This window comes from Cyprinus carpio, chromosome B7, assembly GCF_018340385.1.
Source record: "Cyprinus carpio isolate SPL01 chromosome B7, ASM1834038v1, whole genome shotgun sequence".
Taxonomy (NCBI): Eukaryota; Metazoa; Chordata; class Actinopteri; order Cypriniformes; family Cyprinidae; genus Cyprinus; species Cyprinus carpio.
In genome coordinates this window covers 2,089,339-2,107,614 of record NC_056603.1, presented here as the reverse complement: position 1 = coordinate 2,107,614, position 18,276 = coordinate 2,089,339, and the positions used below count along the sequence as shown (strand labels likewise).

The window sequence follows — 18,276 nt, the reverse complement described above, 5'->3', positions numbered from 1 at the left end:
CAAGCCAAGAAAGGTTGTGAGGAAAGAGAGAAAGAGAGGGATGATGGGAGTGGAGGATGGAAACGTGAAGCACTTGGAAAGAGAGGGAGACGGATTTGACACGGAGCTGATTTGGCAGTATTATGGAGGAGTGTGACTGCTAAACGTTTTCGGCACCATCTGTTCCTGAAATGTCACCTATGCCAACCCGTTCCAACCAAACTGCTCTCATTCCCAAATGATTCTCAACCACATCCAATGCTCTGATGGAGCAACAATGGATCGCCCAAGCAGCCTGGCGTGCGTGGGTGTTTTGACATCAGATTAGGAAATGATCTGAATATTGAGGATTCATGTAGTAATTACAAAGAACAAACTAGAACGTCAAATTACATGTGAGGAAAAATCCACTTTTCTTCAATATAAAAGGTTTGCAGAGTCTCTGTTTGTAATAGGGATTAGCTATCTGTAACAATGTAAATGAGGAAAGGGGATGATTCTGAACCCTAGACACTTTCGAACTCTTTAGCTCTTGCTGGAAATAAAGCCAACAGCTAGAATGGAAATTAAAGAAGTTGATGTCAGAGCTCTCAATGTGACCGGTAAACTGCCGACAAATACCCGGACCACCCTTTTCATTCCTCATCCTATCTCTCTCCTTCTCCCCCTCTCTTCCACCTCAGTTGCTCTGGAGGCCGAGCTCAGACGTAATACTCCTTGTCTTTGTTTTTCTTGCTCTTTGTGCCCATCTTGGTTGCACCGGGCTGCTTCTCCTTCACCAGGGCACCGTTGCTTTGTGTGGCCGAGTTGCTGATGTAGTTGCGACTCTGGTCCACCTGGTAGGAGCCTTCATCACGGTTGCGATACTTGTACATGGCGTAGAGCAGGATGAGGATGCAGAGGGCGGCTGCGGCCACGATGCCCACCACCATACCTGTCGTGCTACTGGACTCTCGGATCACCTCCACCGCTCCTGGAGGCCCTCGGTCTGGTGACGAGGGGTCTGTAGTGGGCACATAGGGGAAATTGGGAGGATAAGTTATACCTGGGACATGCCGATGCCGTCCGCCATGTTCAGGGTCACCCGACGGCTGTACGGGCGGCAGCAGCACCTGGTCACGGGTGTTCATTTTACCCGCGGGGATGTTGGGGCCACTGTTGATGCCGGGTTTGAGCCGGGGCACCGGGGGGGCCGTGGGGGTGAACGGTAGTGGCGGGCGATGGGACTCGGGCAAACGGGCAAAGGGCCGGTCACCTCGGGGGTTCCCGGCTGCGGGGGGAGGGGGGAGTACGGTCCGGTCAGTGACGAGGGGGGAGTTTTTATAGTAGTCCTCATCGTCGGACTCCGTCATCTCGCCCGAGCCATAGGCCGAGACCTCCATGGGATCTTCGCAGTCCTCCTGGTCCAGCGGACAGGGGGGCCGGACGGGCAAGGGGAGAGACTCTTTGGTTGTCTCGAGCAAGGTGAGGAAGGGGCGATATGTCGGGGACGGGGGGATAATGGGGTAACGTGTCACAATTGACGGGGGGTCAAGGGAATCCACAGTTATAATTGGCAACACTAGTTCACCTCCTAGGATGAAAGAGAGAAGGAACACGGTGTTAGTTAAAACCTGAGCAAATGAATGCACAAGAGAGAGAGAAGAGCCATCATTAGAACAGCACTAAGACTTAGTGAGGTTAGTTCTAAAGTTAGTTTTCGTTTAGCATCTATTTCAAATTAGACTATAAACAGCTAGGCTAAGGCTAAGGCATTACAGTCGTCCTTTACTGTACATTACAGGGTTAGAGTAATACAGAGAAACATTAAAACTTAAGCATGTGCTAGACCAGCTAGAATGTACATTCAATGTAAAAATCCTACAAAAACAGTTCTACGTCTGTGCTACAAGCTAATGCTAGCTGTGCTAACCTCCACTCACTGACTGCATGTTTAAGAAGAGAGCAAACCACGTAGTACAGGTCACTTACATCAACAAATTGGCCGCATGATTTTTGCATGAAAAAAAAAATTACAAAAAGAAAGCTGTGTAAGATTGTTCTGGGATAGTAATAAACAAATTTCAGCCCATGTTTAAAAGTAGGTAAAGTGTTTTGAATTCATCATTCAGTGAACGTTTTTTCAGAGCTCATAAGGCTCATAATCCCCATTCCCCGTTGGCATGGTGATAGCTCGCTAATGATGATGTTCTATATGCAAAACTTCCCACTCTCACCCCGGGATACCGAAGGTGATATTTTCAAATTATTGTCCCACAAGACTTTCCCCCCCCAAAACACAGACCAAATCTTTCAAGATAATTATCCATAAGCCTGTCCCTTAAAAATCACACAACAAAAAAAAAAAGCCCATTTTTTCCCCGGAACTGGCTTGTCAAGCAGGAATGTCAAAAGTTGAAATTACACAAGACGTATTCAAGTATTCATTAGGATTCAGCTCAGATTTGTAAAACAATTTCATTTGTGCCTTCAACACTTGAGATGAAGAATGAATCTAGGAACAACGGGGTGCAGTGCAGAAGAGATGTTTTGTTTAAATACATCAATGCACATCATTGTTATTCATATGATGAGGCAAATTAGTGTGACAAACATTGCTTGGGGGGGGGACTGTTTGGATGTGATCTGTGCGCTTTGGGAAACATCTCAAACCATGGCATCAAACACGGCACCCTCCCCTTAACCAGAAGAACCTTCAAAAAGACCATCCTGTTTGCATATTGATGAACAGAGTCAATTAAGCTCAAAAAAATCCACCAGGAGAAAAGGTGACATTAACATTCAGAACACACATACAATCTGTTAGAGAAGCTGAAATGGAAACAGTATGTTAATGGCATCTTTCACAGAATCTGTCCCACCCAACAGCCCCGGCGTAGAGGTGTGCATCTGCGGGTTGAGAGTCTGGGGAACGGTTCAGTTTAAAATTAATGCCTGTTCACCGCCGACAAATCTTTTATATCCATTTCTAGAAAAAGCCGCTGGGGGCAACCCATGCCGTTTAGAGGAACGATCTGTCAGGGGTGCGCCGAATGGATCTCCTTGAAATTCAGTAACTGACACAGTGCCGGGCCGTATGTGGGTTATACGAGACCATGTGTTAATGTGCCACCGGGCACAAGCTATATTTCCTGATTTTATTAAATTGGTTGGAATATCTTACGATACACAAGGAAATACAGAGCAATCTGTTCCCAGAGAGGGCAGAATCACTCACAGGAGAGAGAACCTTCAATCCTGACGATTACCTTCTAGTATCTTTCTCTAAATCGCACTTGAAGGCAGAACTGATATAAAAAGCAAAGAGATGTGAATGATAAACTTTCTCAAACCATCAATCCGCAGACGTACAAGTCAGTGAATGTGTGCAAAACCCATCAGTCTGTCTGTGTGTTTGTGACAAATCTTTTGTTATAGGTTAGAAATCATTGTTCCCGTAGTCTGTGATGGTCAAACTTTGCCTCCTTGTGACAGTTTTGTGTTGACTGCAAGAACAACATCAGAATAGTATTTTACTGAAATGCTGCAAACGCGAGATGTTAAAAATCAACGTACTCCAACCAACCCTAGACAGGTCATTTCCACTTTGCTGCCATCTGGTAAGTGCTTTAGTAGCCTGATTGTCAAAAACTGAGAGACTTAGGAGGAGTTTCGTCCCCCAGGCCATCAGCTCCTACTAAACGCAAAACCAGCCTCTTAACTTCCAGTTTTCCCTCTCACTGAATATTCACTTAAATCAGTTAAGATATTTCATCATGTCCTACTTCATACTGACATATTGACAGTGGTCAAACATCTTTGCACATTCACCCTCTAGCACATTTCTGTGTGTATCTTCAGATTTAAGACTTCAGTATACTTTCAATGCACTTATTATTCCATGAAATTTATTTTCTATGTTATATTTAATTACTACAGTAGTTTTTTGATATTTTATTCTTATATTTTTAATTGTTACAATTTTATTTAACGTCTTTCATACCTAATTTGAGGTTTTTTGTCATCTGTGTTGTGATTCTTGAATAATGCACCTGTCCATGGAGCAGACCGGATCAAATTGCACCTGCTGGTTTATAATTGTCATAGATTAATCGTGTAATGTTGAACGAATAAAAATCTGAAATTTTGGACTCTTGATGACTCATGCGTACAAACGAAATATCTAACATGCTCAGCGTCCCTTGGTGCTTCGCACTTGTTTCACGATGACTGTCTGTCAGTTGTAACTGGAGTAATGACTGCAGCTTTATTTCGTGCTTTTATTTCTTAAAAAAACTGCACAACAAAGGAACTTAATCTGTCTGTTTCAAACTCCACTGCGAGGGGGGGGGAAAAAATAGGAGAGATGAAATTGAAGCCAGACAAAATACCAGAGAGGCCACTGTGTAATGTAACCAGGCAAATTCAATGGGCATTAACACGTTAGAAATGCACAGACAATTAAAATTAATACTAATGGGAACTTTAAATCTAAGCCCAGACCACCTGCAGCAACACACTTTGGTGCTTATACTGCAGTTTTGAGATGGAGAAATTGGAAATACAAATCACAGGCTACAGCAACAAAACACAAAACCCCAAAACAGTCCTCTTTGTCTCCCTTCACTGAAATTCATGAACACGTCTGGGTAATAAGATATTCCTAAACAAGTCATTAATTACAATCTACTAATACATCTTCCACAGGTCTGGATATTAGATTACTATCTCCAAACGTTAATGGCTTAGTCATATCAACCTCGGCCAGTTGACAAAAACAAGGACGACATGAAATGGCTCTTCAATTTATTCGTCAACTAACTAAAGTTGATCTTGATCACAATTAAATAATTCTTGAGCTGACCAAGTATTTAACGGTTCACATTATACAATGGTTCCTAACATTAGAATGTTACCTTTCTACATTAGTGTTTTATAAAGAATTTGTTTACTAGCTTCTAAAGTAGGTAATGCAATTATGTCACCGGGGTATGGGACTCTTTAACCTTGTTTTAAAAAAAAGGACTCTTGTTAATTACTATAGAATTAGAGGACATTTGGGGCCTTAATGTGTGTGGTGGTATTTAGGTGTGCGGCAGAACCAGTTGCACTCTGAATTGTTGTGGGTTATTCACCGTGTGTGTGTGTGTGTGGTGGTATTAAAATTTGTAGTGGGTTTTGTTGCTATTATTTAATCTGCCCATATTTGACTCGTTTTAGACAACCGCTCATGGACAAACCTTGTCCAACCTGCTTTCCTTTTTTTTATTACTATGTGCCCATATTGGGACGGTGCTTCCTCCCCTGCTAATGTGATTTAATCCCCGTTTATTTATTTTTTTTACTCGAACTCGTACCATGCACACCTTTCCTGCCCATATTGTGGTCGATACTTCCTGTCGTTAGAGTTACCTTATTATTGCCTCTGCTTGCTGCCTGATGGATTGAAATTGGCGATTAATTGTGATAACAGCTGGCCCTGGCTTGGTGGCAGGAGATACAATCATTGGTTCGTTAGGGAGAGAGGGGGTTGCTGGTGGTGGTTGTCATCTGTCTGCCATTGTGTCAAAGGCTCTCTCTCCCGTTCAGCAAATGAAAGCCCAGGTTCCTAGGCCTCTCTGTTTGAACACCGGTGAACTGCAGCTTGGATTTCCTTCAACGATCTCTAATTGTCCGAAGGATGGCAAGATCCATACTGTGGTTCCAGTCGTTGGTGCTGTCTGAAGATCGTGGCTATCCTCGAAACTTCCTCAACGCTCTCTAAGGTGGGGCCTGAAGGGCCGGAAACTATATATTTATCCCATTGCTTGTGTGTGTGTGACCTCTGCTATCTAGGACGTCTGGGTGGTCATTTGTGGGCTCTGTTCTAGAATTATGGTTTCTGAGATTTTGGGTTGGTTCGGGTCCCAGTGCTCCGTGAAGACGGCCTTGGTTATGTGCGGGAATTCTTTTGCTGTCAACGCGTGCTGTTTGCTGCCCTGGAGTACTGTCAGCGTTCTCATGTGGGTCTTGATGATCTGCTTGTCCCCCCTGCCTCCCTCTGTATCTGTTCCTCTGGACGCCCGGTCCGCTTAAACTGTAGAGGGAAGGACCGCTGTCGCGAACTACCTAGAGCCTCCAGTCAACTGAACTTTTGAACACTCTTCAAAGTGTTTTTAGAGACTTGATCTTCGAGGACTTTCCTTTACATATTAAGTATTTTACTTAGTTACTGTGCTTGTTTGCGCATTAATAATAGTGTGTAGGCTTTTGTATTCAAGCCTTTGACTGTCTGTTGGGTTTCTGTGGCTGGGGCCACCCCGAGTCCAATTATTTAAACGTTGGTCACTAGGTGACAATTACATCAGAAGTAAAACAATTTCATTACTAGACCAAATCAAGATAGTAATCCACTCTCAGTATATATTATCAGTTTACATTACACACAATATTATTCATGATTCTGAGCTCTTAGTCTAAATGCACTACAAAACATGATTTAATTTTCCACAGTATTTTGTCTTGTTTTGCGGTACAAATATCTAAACAGAAAAATTAACTTAATTCAAGGTGGAAGAACAAGGTTCGATTTTTTTCTGAACTGCATCAGCAGAGATTTTTTTTCTAACATTGTTTTGCCTCTCAAGTAATTATATCTTTGATTTGAGAATGACCAGATATTTGTACTGGAAAATAAGACAACACATACTAAGGACAGAAGTGTTTTGTCCTGGAGAGGGTTTTTTGAGTAGAAGCCCCAGAAGTTGAACAGATGCTCTAACTGGAATCACACTTATGACAAGATGAGGGGCAGCACAATGAAAGACACTCCCTATGTCCAGAAAAACATCCAGCTTGTTTTGGACATTCAAGAGCTTGTTTTCATCCACAACACAGTCATTCAATAAAAGTTGGAAATGTGACTGCTGTTGGCCACGGGCGCTCCAGGCCACGGGGAAGGCTGGATTTGGAGTTGGAGTTGATTCGATATCTTTTTTTTTCTTTTTAGCTAATTTGATTTTGAAGCTGATACCTTTATATTTTTTTTTTTTTTTTAGAGTGATGGAAGGGGGTGGCGGACCAACCCGATGCTTAATATATTGATGACAGAAGACACCGGAAGCCTAGATGCTCAGAGAAACTGAGTAACCTCTATAAATGTACTTGCGTCACATCAAACCAAACATTTCATATGCAGCGTGCTGAAATATTCATTGTTTGTTTTGTTATTCACTTGCTTCTGCAACTCTAATAAATTAGAATATCTTGATTGATATTTGAAGAGGCACGATAGTATCTTGCTTTATTGTTTTCTATAAAGCCAATGAACACCAATTTATGAAGCTATAATATCACAAAACCTGCTTCTTGTCATTTAGTATATATATATATAATATATATATATAAATATATATATATAAAACTAATTAAAATGACAAAAGCCCAAAACAAAACGACCCTAAAACTGAAATAAAATAAAGCCAAAATAGAAAATATTAGCCCCTCCCAAAAAACAGACTAATAAAAATGGGGGGGAAAAAGGCAAAAAAACCTCACCAGAATTGACTAAAATGGAAATAAAAATAATTTTAAAGTTTTATAAAAAAATTAGAAGAAAACATAAAAATGGGAAAAAGCCCATAATGTATTTACTTAAACTGAAATTAAAATAAATAAAAAAAAACTGAAATATGAACTATAATAAAAATGCAACATTTTTAAAATTTAAACCGTACAAACGGCACATTGAAAAATTAGAACTTAGAACTTTAGTATTTTATAAATACACGCAGTTATATAAATCATGGTTTCATCTCTCTAGACTGTAATTGCTATGTCTGTGACACTATCATCACAATTTATCTATGCAGCTGTAAGGTTTGAGATATAATGCAGTTGTGTGTGTTGTGTTGTAACAGTCAGTCTTTTGTGTTGTTTGTAGTGTAACAGTCAGTCCTGTTGTGTTTGTGTGTAACACTGTTGTGTGTAAAAGTCAGACTGTAGTGTCGTTTTGTTTTTTTTTTTGGGTACAACAGTCAGACTGTTTCCTGTGTTTGTAACAGTCTGTTGTTTGTGTGGTGTAACCAGTCCAGATTGTAGTGTGTTTGTGTGTAACAGTAATACTGAAGTGGGTTGTGTGCAAACAGTCAGGACTGTTTAGTGTGTGCATGTGTGTGTTTGTGACATATCAGGACACAACTTTGTATATATGACATATGGGTATGACCACAGAGTGATTACAACGAGTGAGGATGACTTATAAGGACATAAACCCAGGTCCCCATTTTTCAAAAATGCTATAAACATTACAGGTTTTTTTGAGGAAAGTAAAAATGCACAAAGTATACCGGTAAGGGATAGGGTTAGGGGTAGGGTTGGTGTAGGGCAATAGCACAACCAGTTTGTAAAAGTATAAAAACCATTATGAATATGGAATGGCCCCCACAATTCACAAAAACAAACGGTGTGGGTGTGTGTGTGTGTGGGTGGTGTGGTTATGTGTGTGTGTGTGTGTGTGTGGTAACAGTCACAGTCTGTTGTGTTGTGTTAAAAAAATATGTTGTAATAAAAGTCAGACTGACATGTGTTTTGCGTTGGTAACAGTCAGATTGCCTCATGTTTGTTTATAACAGTCAGACTTTAATGTTTGAGTGTAAACAGTCAGACTGTAGTCTGTTTGTGTGTAACAGCAGGATCGTCTCAGGTTGTAACAGTCAGACTGTAGTGTTCTTGTGTGTAACAGGACAGTCAGGCATGTAGTGTCTTTGTGTGTAACAGTCAGACTGTCTCGTGTTTTTGTGTAACAGTCAGACTGTCTCTTGTTTTTGTGTAACAGTCAAACTGTCTCGTGTTTTTGTGTAACAGTCAGATGTAGTGTGTTGTGTGTAACGACTGTAGTGTTTGTGTGTAACAGTTCGGACTGTCATGTGTTTGTGTGTAGCAAGTCGGACTGTCGTGTGTTGTGGTAGCAGTCGGACTGTTGTTTGTTTTTGTGAAAACAGTCCGACTTAGTGGTTTGTGTGAAACAGACTGTATTTTTTGTGTAAAACTTTTGGGGACGATGTGTTTGTTGTAGCGTGGGACTTTTGTGTTTTTGTTGAAAACATGGGTTTTGCCCTTTTGTTTGTTTTTAACAGCCCGACGGTATTTGTTTTTTTTGAAACAACTTTAGTTTGGGGTGAAACAGTCGGGACTGTAAATGTTTTTGTGTGTACAGTGGGACGGGGTCGTGTTTTTTTGTGTGTAGCGGTCGGACGGTTGGGGTTTTGTGTGAAACCATTTCAGACGGGAGTGTGTCTTGGGGTGAAAAACAGCCAGCTGTCTCCTGTTTGGTGAAACGGGCGGGACGGGGGTTTGGCCCTTTGGGGTGAAACCGTCAGACTTTTGGGGGATTGTGGAAAACAGTAGATTGTCTCGGTTTTTTGAAAACATCGGAACTGTGATTGTTTTTTGTGTAACAGCCCCAACGGGTCTCGTGTTTTGTGGGTAACAGCCCAGACTGTAGGGGGGTTTATGTGAACTGCCCAAAATGCTGTTGTTTTGGGGTAACGTCAAAATGTAGTGTTCTTGTGGGTAACGGGCCGACTTTTCCCCGGGGGTTTGTGTGAAAAACAACTGTAGGGGTTTTGTTTTAAACAGTCAGCCCTGCCTTGTTTTTTTTGTGTAACAGTCAACTGTGGGTGTTTTTTTTGGCCCCCATTCGACTGAAAGGTGTTTGTGGTAACAGACTGTAGCGTTGGGTGAAAACAGTGGGAATGTCATTTGTTTGTGGGGTAACACCCGACTTTTTGGTGTTTGTAACATCTTTTTTTTTGGGTTGTGTAACAGTATACTGAAGTGTGTTTGTGAAAAATAGTCAACTGTGTTTGTGTGTTGGTGGGGTTGTGTGTGTTTGTCCGTCAGTCTGTTGGTTTGTGTTTAACAATCGTTTTTTAAAAAAGGCGATTCAAGTTTTGAACCCGCAGATTGCTCATGGTTTTGATAACATAAATTTTAGGGGTTTTTGGGGAACGCAGACGGGTGTTTTTGTGTGTAACAGCCAGACTTTTTCATTTTTGTGGAAAAACATCAGATGTAAGTGTTTGTGGTAAAAAGTCGACTGCCCCTGGGGGTTTGTGTGAACAGTCGGGACAGTAGTGGGTTTTTGGGTCAGTCAACTGTAGTGTTTTTTGTGTTAAAAAGGCCCCTGTAGGTTTGTGGTAAACGTCGGACGGGTCGCGTGTTGTGTGTAGCAGTCGGCCCGTCTGTGTTTTTGTGTTAAGAAAGTCGGACTGTCTTTGTTTTTTTTGTGTGAAAACAGTCAGACTTTTCCGTGGTTTGTGGTAACAGTAAGACTGCCCGTTTTTGGGGTGTGAAACATCAACTGTATTGTGTTTGGTTTTAAAAATCGGGAATGTCGTGTATTTTGTGTGTAACCCAAAAACTGTTTGTGTTTTGTTTTTAAACCAGCAAATTGCTGTAAAGGGTTTTACCATTATAAATGGGAATGGGGGGCCGGGCTCCAAAAAATTTTTTAAATTGGGAAACCCTTCAATGGGGGCGAGTTTAAATTTGGCCCCAAAGGGAAAGACCCAGCTGAGATGAGGGAGGGGTTTTTGGCCCCTGTGGGGAATTTTTGGCAGAAACCAAATCCCAGAGTTTTCCCAAGCCCCCGCCATCCATAGGCCTATCCTTCCCCTTGAATCTGTGGTCATCCATCCCCATAAATACGAAAACCGTGGGAAATGCCGGGATGCCATTTCGACCCTCGCACTCTTCTCTGTTTTTGGGTATTTCATCTTTCTTGTTTTTTTTTAATTTTCTGCCCAGTTTGGGGAGGGTTTGAGTCCCCAAAAAATTTTTTTGCTCTTTTTTCCTTTAAAATTGTTTTGCCCAGGTGAAAATAAAAATATTTGTTTTCCCAAAAAAAAGATGGCCCTGCGTTCCCCCTCAGTTTTTTTTTGCATGGTGTGCCTTGGGGGGTTGCTGGGGATTTGAGGGGTTTCCTAAAGAAATTGGTTGAAAAGGGGATCTGGCCTTTGGTTTGCTAATTTTTATAAGGGGTTTTTCTAGGTATGGATACTAGTTCTGGGGGGTTTTTTTTGGCTAGGATGATCGGGTTTTCCTCTGTATCCGTGCTAATGAGGCATCAGATTTTTCGACTGTTTGTTATTGCCACATTAAACAGGTGACAAATCTTTTTAACACATTTAACATGACATGGGGGAATGCTTGATACAAATCTGTGCTCTTTGCTGCATTAGTGAAGGTGTGGGTGAGATCTGACCGAAAACACACCGACTGTGAAAAAAACCACCCATTCCTCAAAAATGCTTAGTAAAAGGGCAAAAACTCGTCCATATGGCTTAAAGACAAAACACAGCCCAAACACACCCAATCCATTCACAACACCCCCCGGATAAACACCCCGGGACACTAAAAACGCCCCTTTACTCCCAAAAAAAAACTTTGGTTTAAAATACAACGGGGTTTTTCAGGAACTAAACATAGGTGAACATGAGTAAAATAATCTCACCATGTAGTTTTCATAATTTATATTTATTATAAATTCTATCTATTAATTGATCAGGCTCCAACAATCAAAGCTACTATATGAAATTAAAAGATTAAAGACATTGTATGGTATACAATTCATTTATTAGTACTTCAAACCATAAGATTTCCAACCTGAATTAAATTAATTTAGGTTCAATCTGACTTTCAACTTGAATTGAGGCATATTTTGTCCAATCACAGCCTGCAACACTGGATTCGATTGTGTGTGTGTGTGTGTGTGTGTGTTTACCAGCATTATCAAAAACAAACATGAGATGGTAAGGACTGAATCAACGTTTCCAGGCTCACACTTCCTCAAAGATCTTTCATCATCACTCGGACATTCTGCTGAAGCTACTAACAGATCGTCAGTATTACTGCCAGAGAAAGAGACAAGTCAGATAGTCAGTGTCTATCTTCAATATAATGAAATTAAAAATACAGCAAAACACCAAAACCGCATTCACAGGAGACAGCTGTCATGTGATGATCCCATCACACTCTCGACTGAAGCTCTGTGAATCACTGTTTTCAGTCCATTAATCAGGTGCCCATGTGTAAATCATACTCGGTAACTTATCTGAACACACATTAGCAACTGGAGACTGTAATAATCTGAGCCTAAAACTGCTGCCCCACAGACACGTGTCTGAAATTCATTCTCATCTGTCCGTTTCTTCTGACACCGTTCAAAACTCATTTCAGCATCCTAAAACATAGAGAAAACGCGTCTCTATGAGGAAAAAACCAGTCAGCCCCCCCGGTGAACCCAAGCTTTTATCAGCCCTCAGAGAGCTTCTCCTCGAAACAAAGAGCTTCGATCAGACCTGTGATTGACAACACGTCCATCTGTCTATCTGCAGCCCTTGTTTATGGTCCATCCATCTTGTCTGTACTCTGTCCATCCATCCATCCGTCTTCCTGTCTGTCCATCTGTCTAGCTGTTCATCCATCTATTTCTCTGTTCGTCGTCCTGTCTATGAGCCATTTGTCTGTCCATCATTCACCTTTGTCTATACTGTTCATCCATCCATATATTTGTCTCTCGTCAATCCATCTATCTGTCCCATCCATCCATCGGTCAATTTGTCTGTCTGTCCGCCATCTGTCTTCCGTCTGTCACATAACTAAAACTAAAACTCAACTATAAAAACACTCAGCTATATTGCCAAGGCAACGATTCTGCGTAAGTAATGTACTAAAATAAAAAAATTAAAAATTAAAAAAACAACCAAACAACAACAACAAAAAAAACTGTTTAAAAACAACACTGTCTATATTTTACAGTCACTAATACAATTACAATACATCTTATTGTCAACCATGGTTGCAAAATTTGTCTTTGACCCACACCAGCAAAAAAACAAAACACAAATTTACATATACAGAAATGAAACTAAATCTGTAAACTAATCTAACCTTTTAAAAAAACAACAAAAAAAAATTCTGCACTGATTTTTATTAAAATATTTCCAGGAATACAAACCTTCCAAAAACAATTTTGCATGATAATACAGATAACATAAGTGAATGAAGATGGAATTAGTAGTTAGGCGTTAGTTCTGGTACAGTGAATCTCGTCCATGATATGCATGGATCGGTTGTTTGTGGAATGGACGGGAGGAACTTTTTCGTTCTTAGCAGATTTATTTGATGCCGCTGCTCACTTGAAAAAACCAGCCGCAGGATACAACCTGTTTTCTTTTACTTAGTTCTGAAAACAGCTGCAGGCTATTGTAGTGAAGGCTTGGCGTGTTTCTTCACTTATTTAGTTCAATAAAGTGACATTTATTAGAGACTACATCATTTGGAGCGCCCCCCCGCGGATTCAAATCACATTTCAGCTTCACGTGTTTCATGTAAACCAACATGACATGTTCAGTGGTCCGGATCCCATTTAATTTCGTCCTCTGCCCAGCAAATGGCAATTAAACCGCCACAGACTCAGGAAAACCATTCCCAAGTGGGGAAAAAGGCTTTTCTTTTGTTTTTCAGATATTAATGGGCGCTGCCTCGGTTTTGAATGTTGTTGTTGCTATAATCAAGTGTCTCTTCTTCCTTTTGTGAACAAGTGAATGCGCTCTCAGTACAGGAAGAGGAAAGCCATTAACCGCCAGGCAAACGGCTGGGTGTGTTTTCATTGTCTTTGAGGATGAGTTATAGGATCTGGTTATTTGTATACAGTCACACGGCCTCATGAGAACATTTAAGATGGCTGCGGGTCAGTACATTTACATCTGATTATTTCTGAGGGTTATTTTGAACCTGTATGCAGATTGTAGGCACCGTCGCGTTAGATACACAGCTACATTTAAACAGCATGTACATACTGTTTCAGACCTTCAGAATAAATGACATACGGGAGCAGCGCCACCAGCCTAAAGATCTGCAGAATGAAGTTACTTCTGCATTTCTAGCATTTCCACAGCGCCTCAGTGTGGATAAACCCATGCCTCCCACAGATGATGATCAATTGCCTCCTCCTACATCACTGCCTGTTTAGCCCCGCCCAACAATTCACATCGCACTACGGTTTAGCCCACACCCACTGATTCTAAAGCAGCATGCCTGGGCATCCCCCACCCAACCGAGTCTTACGTCACATGCCTGTTTGCCCCGACCCCAACAGATTCAACCATACACTGCCTGTTTAAGCCCCCGCCCACCGAATTCTAACATCACTGCCTGTTTAGCCCGCCTCACCGATTGCCACGCCCTGCCTATTAGACCAGCTCACGATTCTACGCCCCCTGCCTGTTTAGCCCCGCTCACCGATTCTACCGCAACTTGCCTATGTAGCCCCGCCCACCGATTCTACGCCAATGCCTATTAGCCCCCGCCCACCGATTCTACGTCACTGCCTGTTTAGCCCCGCACACCCGATTCTACATCACTGCCTGTTTAGCCCCGCCCACCCGATTCTACGCCACTGCCTGTTTAGCCCCCGCACACACCGATTCTAACGTCACGTGCCTATTTAGCCCCGCACACAGATTCGACTCCACTGCCTATTTAGGCCCCGCCCACTGATTCTACGTTCACTGCCTATTTAGCCCGCGCACACCGATTCTACGCCACTGCCTGTTTAGCCCCGCCCCACCGATTCACGCCACTGCCTATTTCAGCCCCTGCCCCCGGATTTCTACGCCACTGCCTGTTTAGCCCCTCCACTGATTGGTGCATGTAGTGTTTAAGAGAGAGGTAAATGTTGCAGGTCCTACACAGAAACAAAACGATATAAAGATGCTCCTGAAGACAACAAGATGCTTTGCAGTGCCAAGTTGTGGGAAAAAGCATTTTCTACATTCCACAGCTCAGTGTGGATAAACCCTGCCTCCACAGATGATGATCAATTGCCTCCTCCTACATCACTGCCTGTTTAGCCCCGCCCCACCAATTCTACATCACGAACTACCGGTTTAGAGCCCCACCCAAGCTGATTCTAAAGCAGTATTAACCCCGCACACACCGATTCTACTGCCACTGCCTATTTATCCCCGCCCACCGATTCTACGCCACTGCCTATTTAGCCCCTCCCACCGATTCTACGTCACTGCCTATTTAGCCCCGCACACCGATTCTACATCACTGCCTGTTTTTAGATGCCCCGAAACACCGATTCTACGCCACTGCCTGTTTAGCCCCTCCCACTGATTCGTGCATGTAGTTTAGCCCCGCCCACCAATTCTACATCACTACCGGTTTAGCCCCACCCACTGATTGTAAAGCAGTATTTAGCCCCGCACACCGATTCTACGTCACTTGCCTATTTAGCCCCGCACACCGATTCTAACGCCACTGCCTATTTAGCCCCCGACACCGATTCTTACGCCACCTGCCTGTTTTAGCCCCCTCACACTGATTCGAAAATGCATGTAGTTTAGCCCCGCCCACCAATTCTACATCACTACCGGTTTAGCCCCACCCACTGATTGTAAAGCAGTATTTAGCCCCGCACACCGATTCTACGCCACTGCCCTATTTAGCATACCGCCCACCGATTCTACGTCACTGCCTATTTAGCCCCGCACACCGATTCTACACCACTGCCTGTTTAGCCCCGCATCGACTCTCGTGCCTTTTGCGTTTAAATCTTTATTACAAGCAATCGCACGGTTCTTAATGAACTTTGTTTTTTCTGCTTCCATAAAAGTGCATAGGCCTATATCATGTTGCCTCGTTTATCTAAAGGTGCTCTTTTTCTTGTTTTAAAAATAGCCAAAAACCCATGTGTTGCGTGTGAAAAACAGTAGGCTTATAGACAATTAGTAGTACATTTATTGTGAAATTACTGCATTTCCGTTGTCAATCCATGTTAATTTTACCGCGAGGCAACAATGCGCTGGCATTTTAAAATTCAGCGCATGCAGCACAGCAAAAACAGAATCGGTACGTAAACGATCGCTGGGGGCACTGCTGCAGACGCACCGCTCCTGGAACGCACTGACGGACCACAACCCGCCCTCCGTGAACGCTGGAATCCTAGGAAAAAAATTAATCTAGATTAATTCCAAGATTACAAGTGAGATTAATCTAGATTAAAAAAATTAATGATATGCCCACCACTACTATATATAATTATAATATATAAAAATTGTATACGCAATACTAATATATTATATATATATATATATACTATATATTCTATATATATATATATAATGTATTTTTATGTAAAATCATTTTTTCCTATTTTGTAACTGTCTGTAAATTCATTTCATTTTTAAATCATTTTTAAATTCCTTGTTTTTATATTTGTGATTATTTTACTTTCTTTTATGTAAAGCACTTTGAATTTACACTGTGTATGAAATGTGCTTTATACAGTACATAAACTTGCCTTGCCTAGCCTATTTTGTGATATAATTACAACACTTTGGCCAAAATGTGCAGTCCTAAAAAACAAACACAGCAAAGCAAGGATTTTTTTAAATCACATCTTAAAAGCGTTTCAAGTTTTTTTCTTTCTCTTTGGAGTGTTACAAGCTCTTGGTGAAATAAAGAAGATCTGTAAAGTTGCAAAGACTAACAGTCTCAATATCCAAAGAGATATTCTTTAATCAAAGTTAAGACTCGTCCACGCTAGGGTTGGGAAACCGAGAACCCTGTTCTGAATAAGAAACCGTTTTCTTGAAAAGAACCAGAACCATAAGCAATTTCTATGTTTCAGTTCCAAAAACGGTTCTGGTGTGACACGTGACCAAGCGCTATGAGCAGCCTCCACCGGTGTTCTGACGATTCAGCATTTCCCTAAAGGATGTCACAAACCAAATAACAGAAACGCCGCCCTGCCTCTTTAACTAACCGAGCACATGTTTCTCACGACTTGTAACTGCACTCGCGCCTTTTGATTAACTGTTCACGTGGTTTTGTCCTGACCTGTACATGTACCACACAGCGCGCAGCACCTGCCGTCCACTAAAATTACATTACATTTTGTCCCATTACTGTCATGTCCTATGACATACCGGCTAGTACCGACTTCAACTTGGACCACTAAATAAATAGCCTGCTATTGTTATGTAAGTCTTGAGAGTTAGAATATTTTAGTGACGGGGTCATTTCAAGAGGTGATAAACAAAGTGATAGAAAATATTTATTATTTTCACATGCATTTTAAATGTTTAAAAATGTGGAAAACTCACTCATTGCTCACAACCACCATCTCCTGACTGCATTATTAATTTTGTAAAATAGGGGCTTCTTTATCGAAGTGTGGGTGTATACATGGTTAAAAGTATAACAGTTATATTTATTAATTTAGGAAAATGAACAAGTGTTCTCCTTTTGGCCCAACCAGCTTATTCCTGGAATCTCACATCAATATAAACCATATCAATAAAAATGTTATTGATAGTGTAAAAACACAATCAGCGTTTGAAGCACATTGTGATTGATGGAAGTAGCATTACTCAACATTACTTACTACCTTCCAGCAACACTACATTCAATGAATGGTAAAATAGTAAAAAACACCTAATAGTTTCATTTAAATTGGAATCTGGAACCTGATTTAGACATTTCTCTTAAACCCACCACACAAACCCTAACCCTACCGTATACTGTAATATATGTGGAGTTTTGACAATTGCAAAACCTCCTAATTAAGTTTGACAGTAAGTAATAAACAGTATTGAGCATGATGTAGTTGAGTACTTGTGCATTTTCTTTACCACTAATGTTTAATAGTTGTTTAATGATTTTAATGGAAACTGAATTGGACTCGGCAATGTCTAACGATTCCCAACCTAGTCCACTCCCCTGAAACGGCTCGTTCTAACAAGACCCACATCTCAATCCGTATGTGGGAAGATTTGCATAACCCTCCCAGATGTTCACGCAACAAAGAAGGCGTACCTTTTTATCTCATGTAGGATTGTTGTTGATGCGGCCATGCGTATAGACGCTGGTGGTTTCCACTGTGAAAGCAAAACTGTTTTTGCCTCCAAAAAGAAGACATGACTAGAAATCAGTTATTATCACGTTTTATAAGGGGTTTAATGTTTATCTCTCATGCATCCGGCCTGACAAGGCTTCACAACTATGTTAAGAGGTGTAACACTGTCTCAGCGCTTGTGGGTATTCATGCCACGATTAACAACACACTGGGTAGCTGGCCAATCCAGCAGACCTCGCTTTTCAGAGCGATGATCTTTGTAAAAAATCGACTCGTTTCAGAGAGGCGGGCGTGAGGAGAAACAATAATGTACAGTATGTGGAAAATAATGTGTGTTTTTTTAACCTTAAAACCGCATAAACACATTTCATTACACCAAAATACACAAAATAATGTTCTTTTAGCAG

At 41.5% G+C, this 18,276-nt stretch overlaps 1 protein-coding gene across 1 annotated transcript in view; it reads right to left on the bottom strand.

Moving 5' to 3' along the window:
- Positions 1–472: 472 nt before the first annotated feature.
- nrxn2b (neurexin 2b) overlaps positions 473–18,276 on the bottom strand; it is a 682,623-nt gene continuing 664,819 nt past the window's right edge. Inside the window, exon 20 of the mRNA XM_042728878.1 lies at positions 473–1,552. Coding sequence (XP_042584812.1) covers positions 681–1,552 — 872 coding nt within the window. The 3' untranslated portion in view covers positions 473–680. The remainder of the gene's footprint in view (positions 1,553–18,276) is intronic.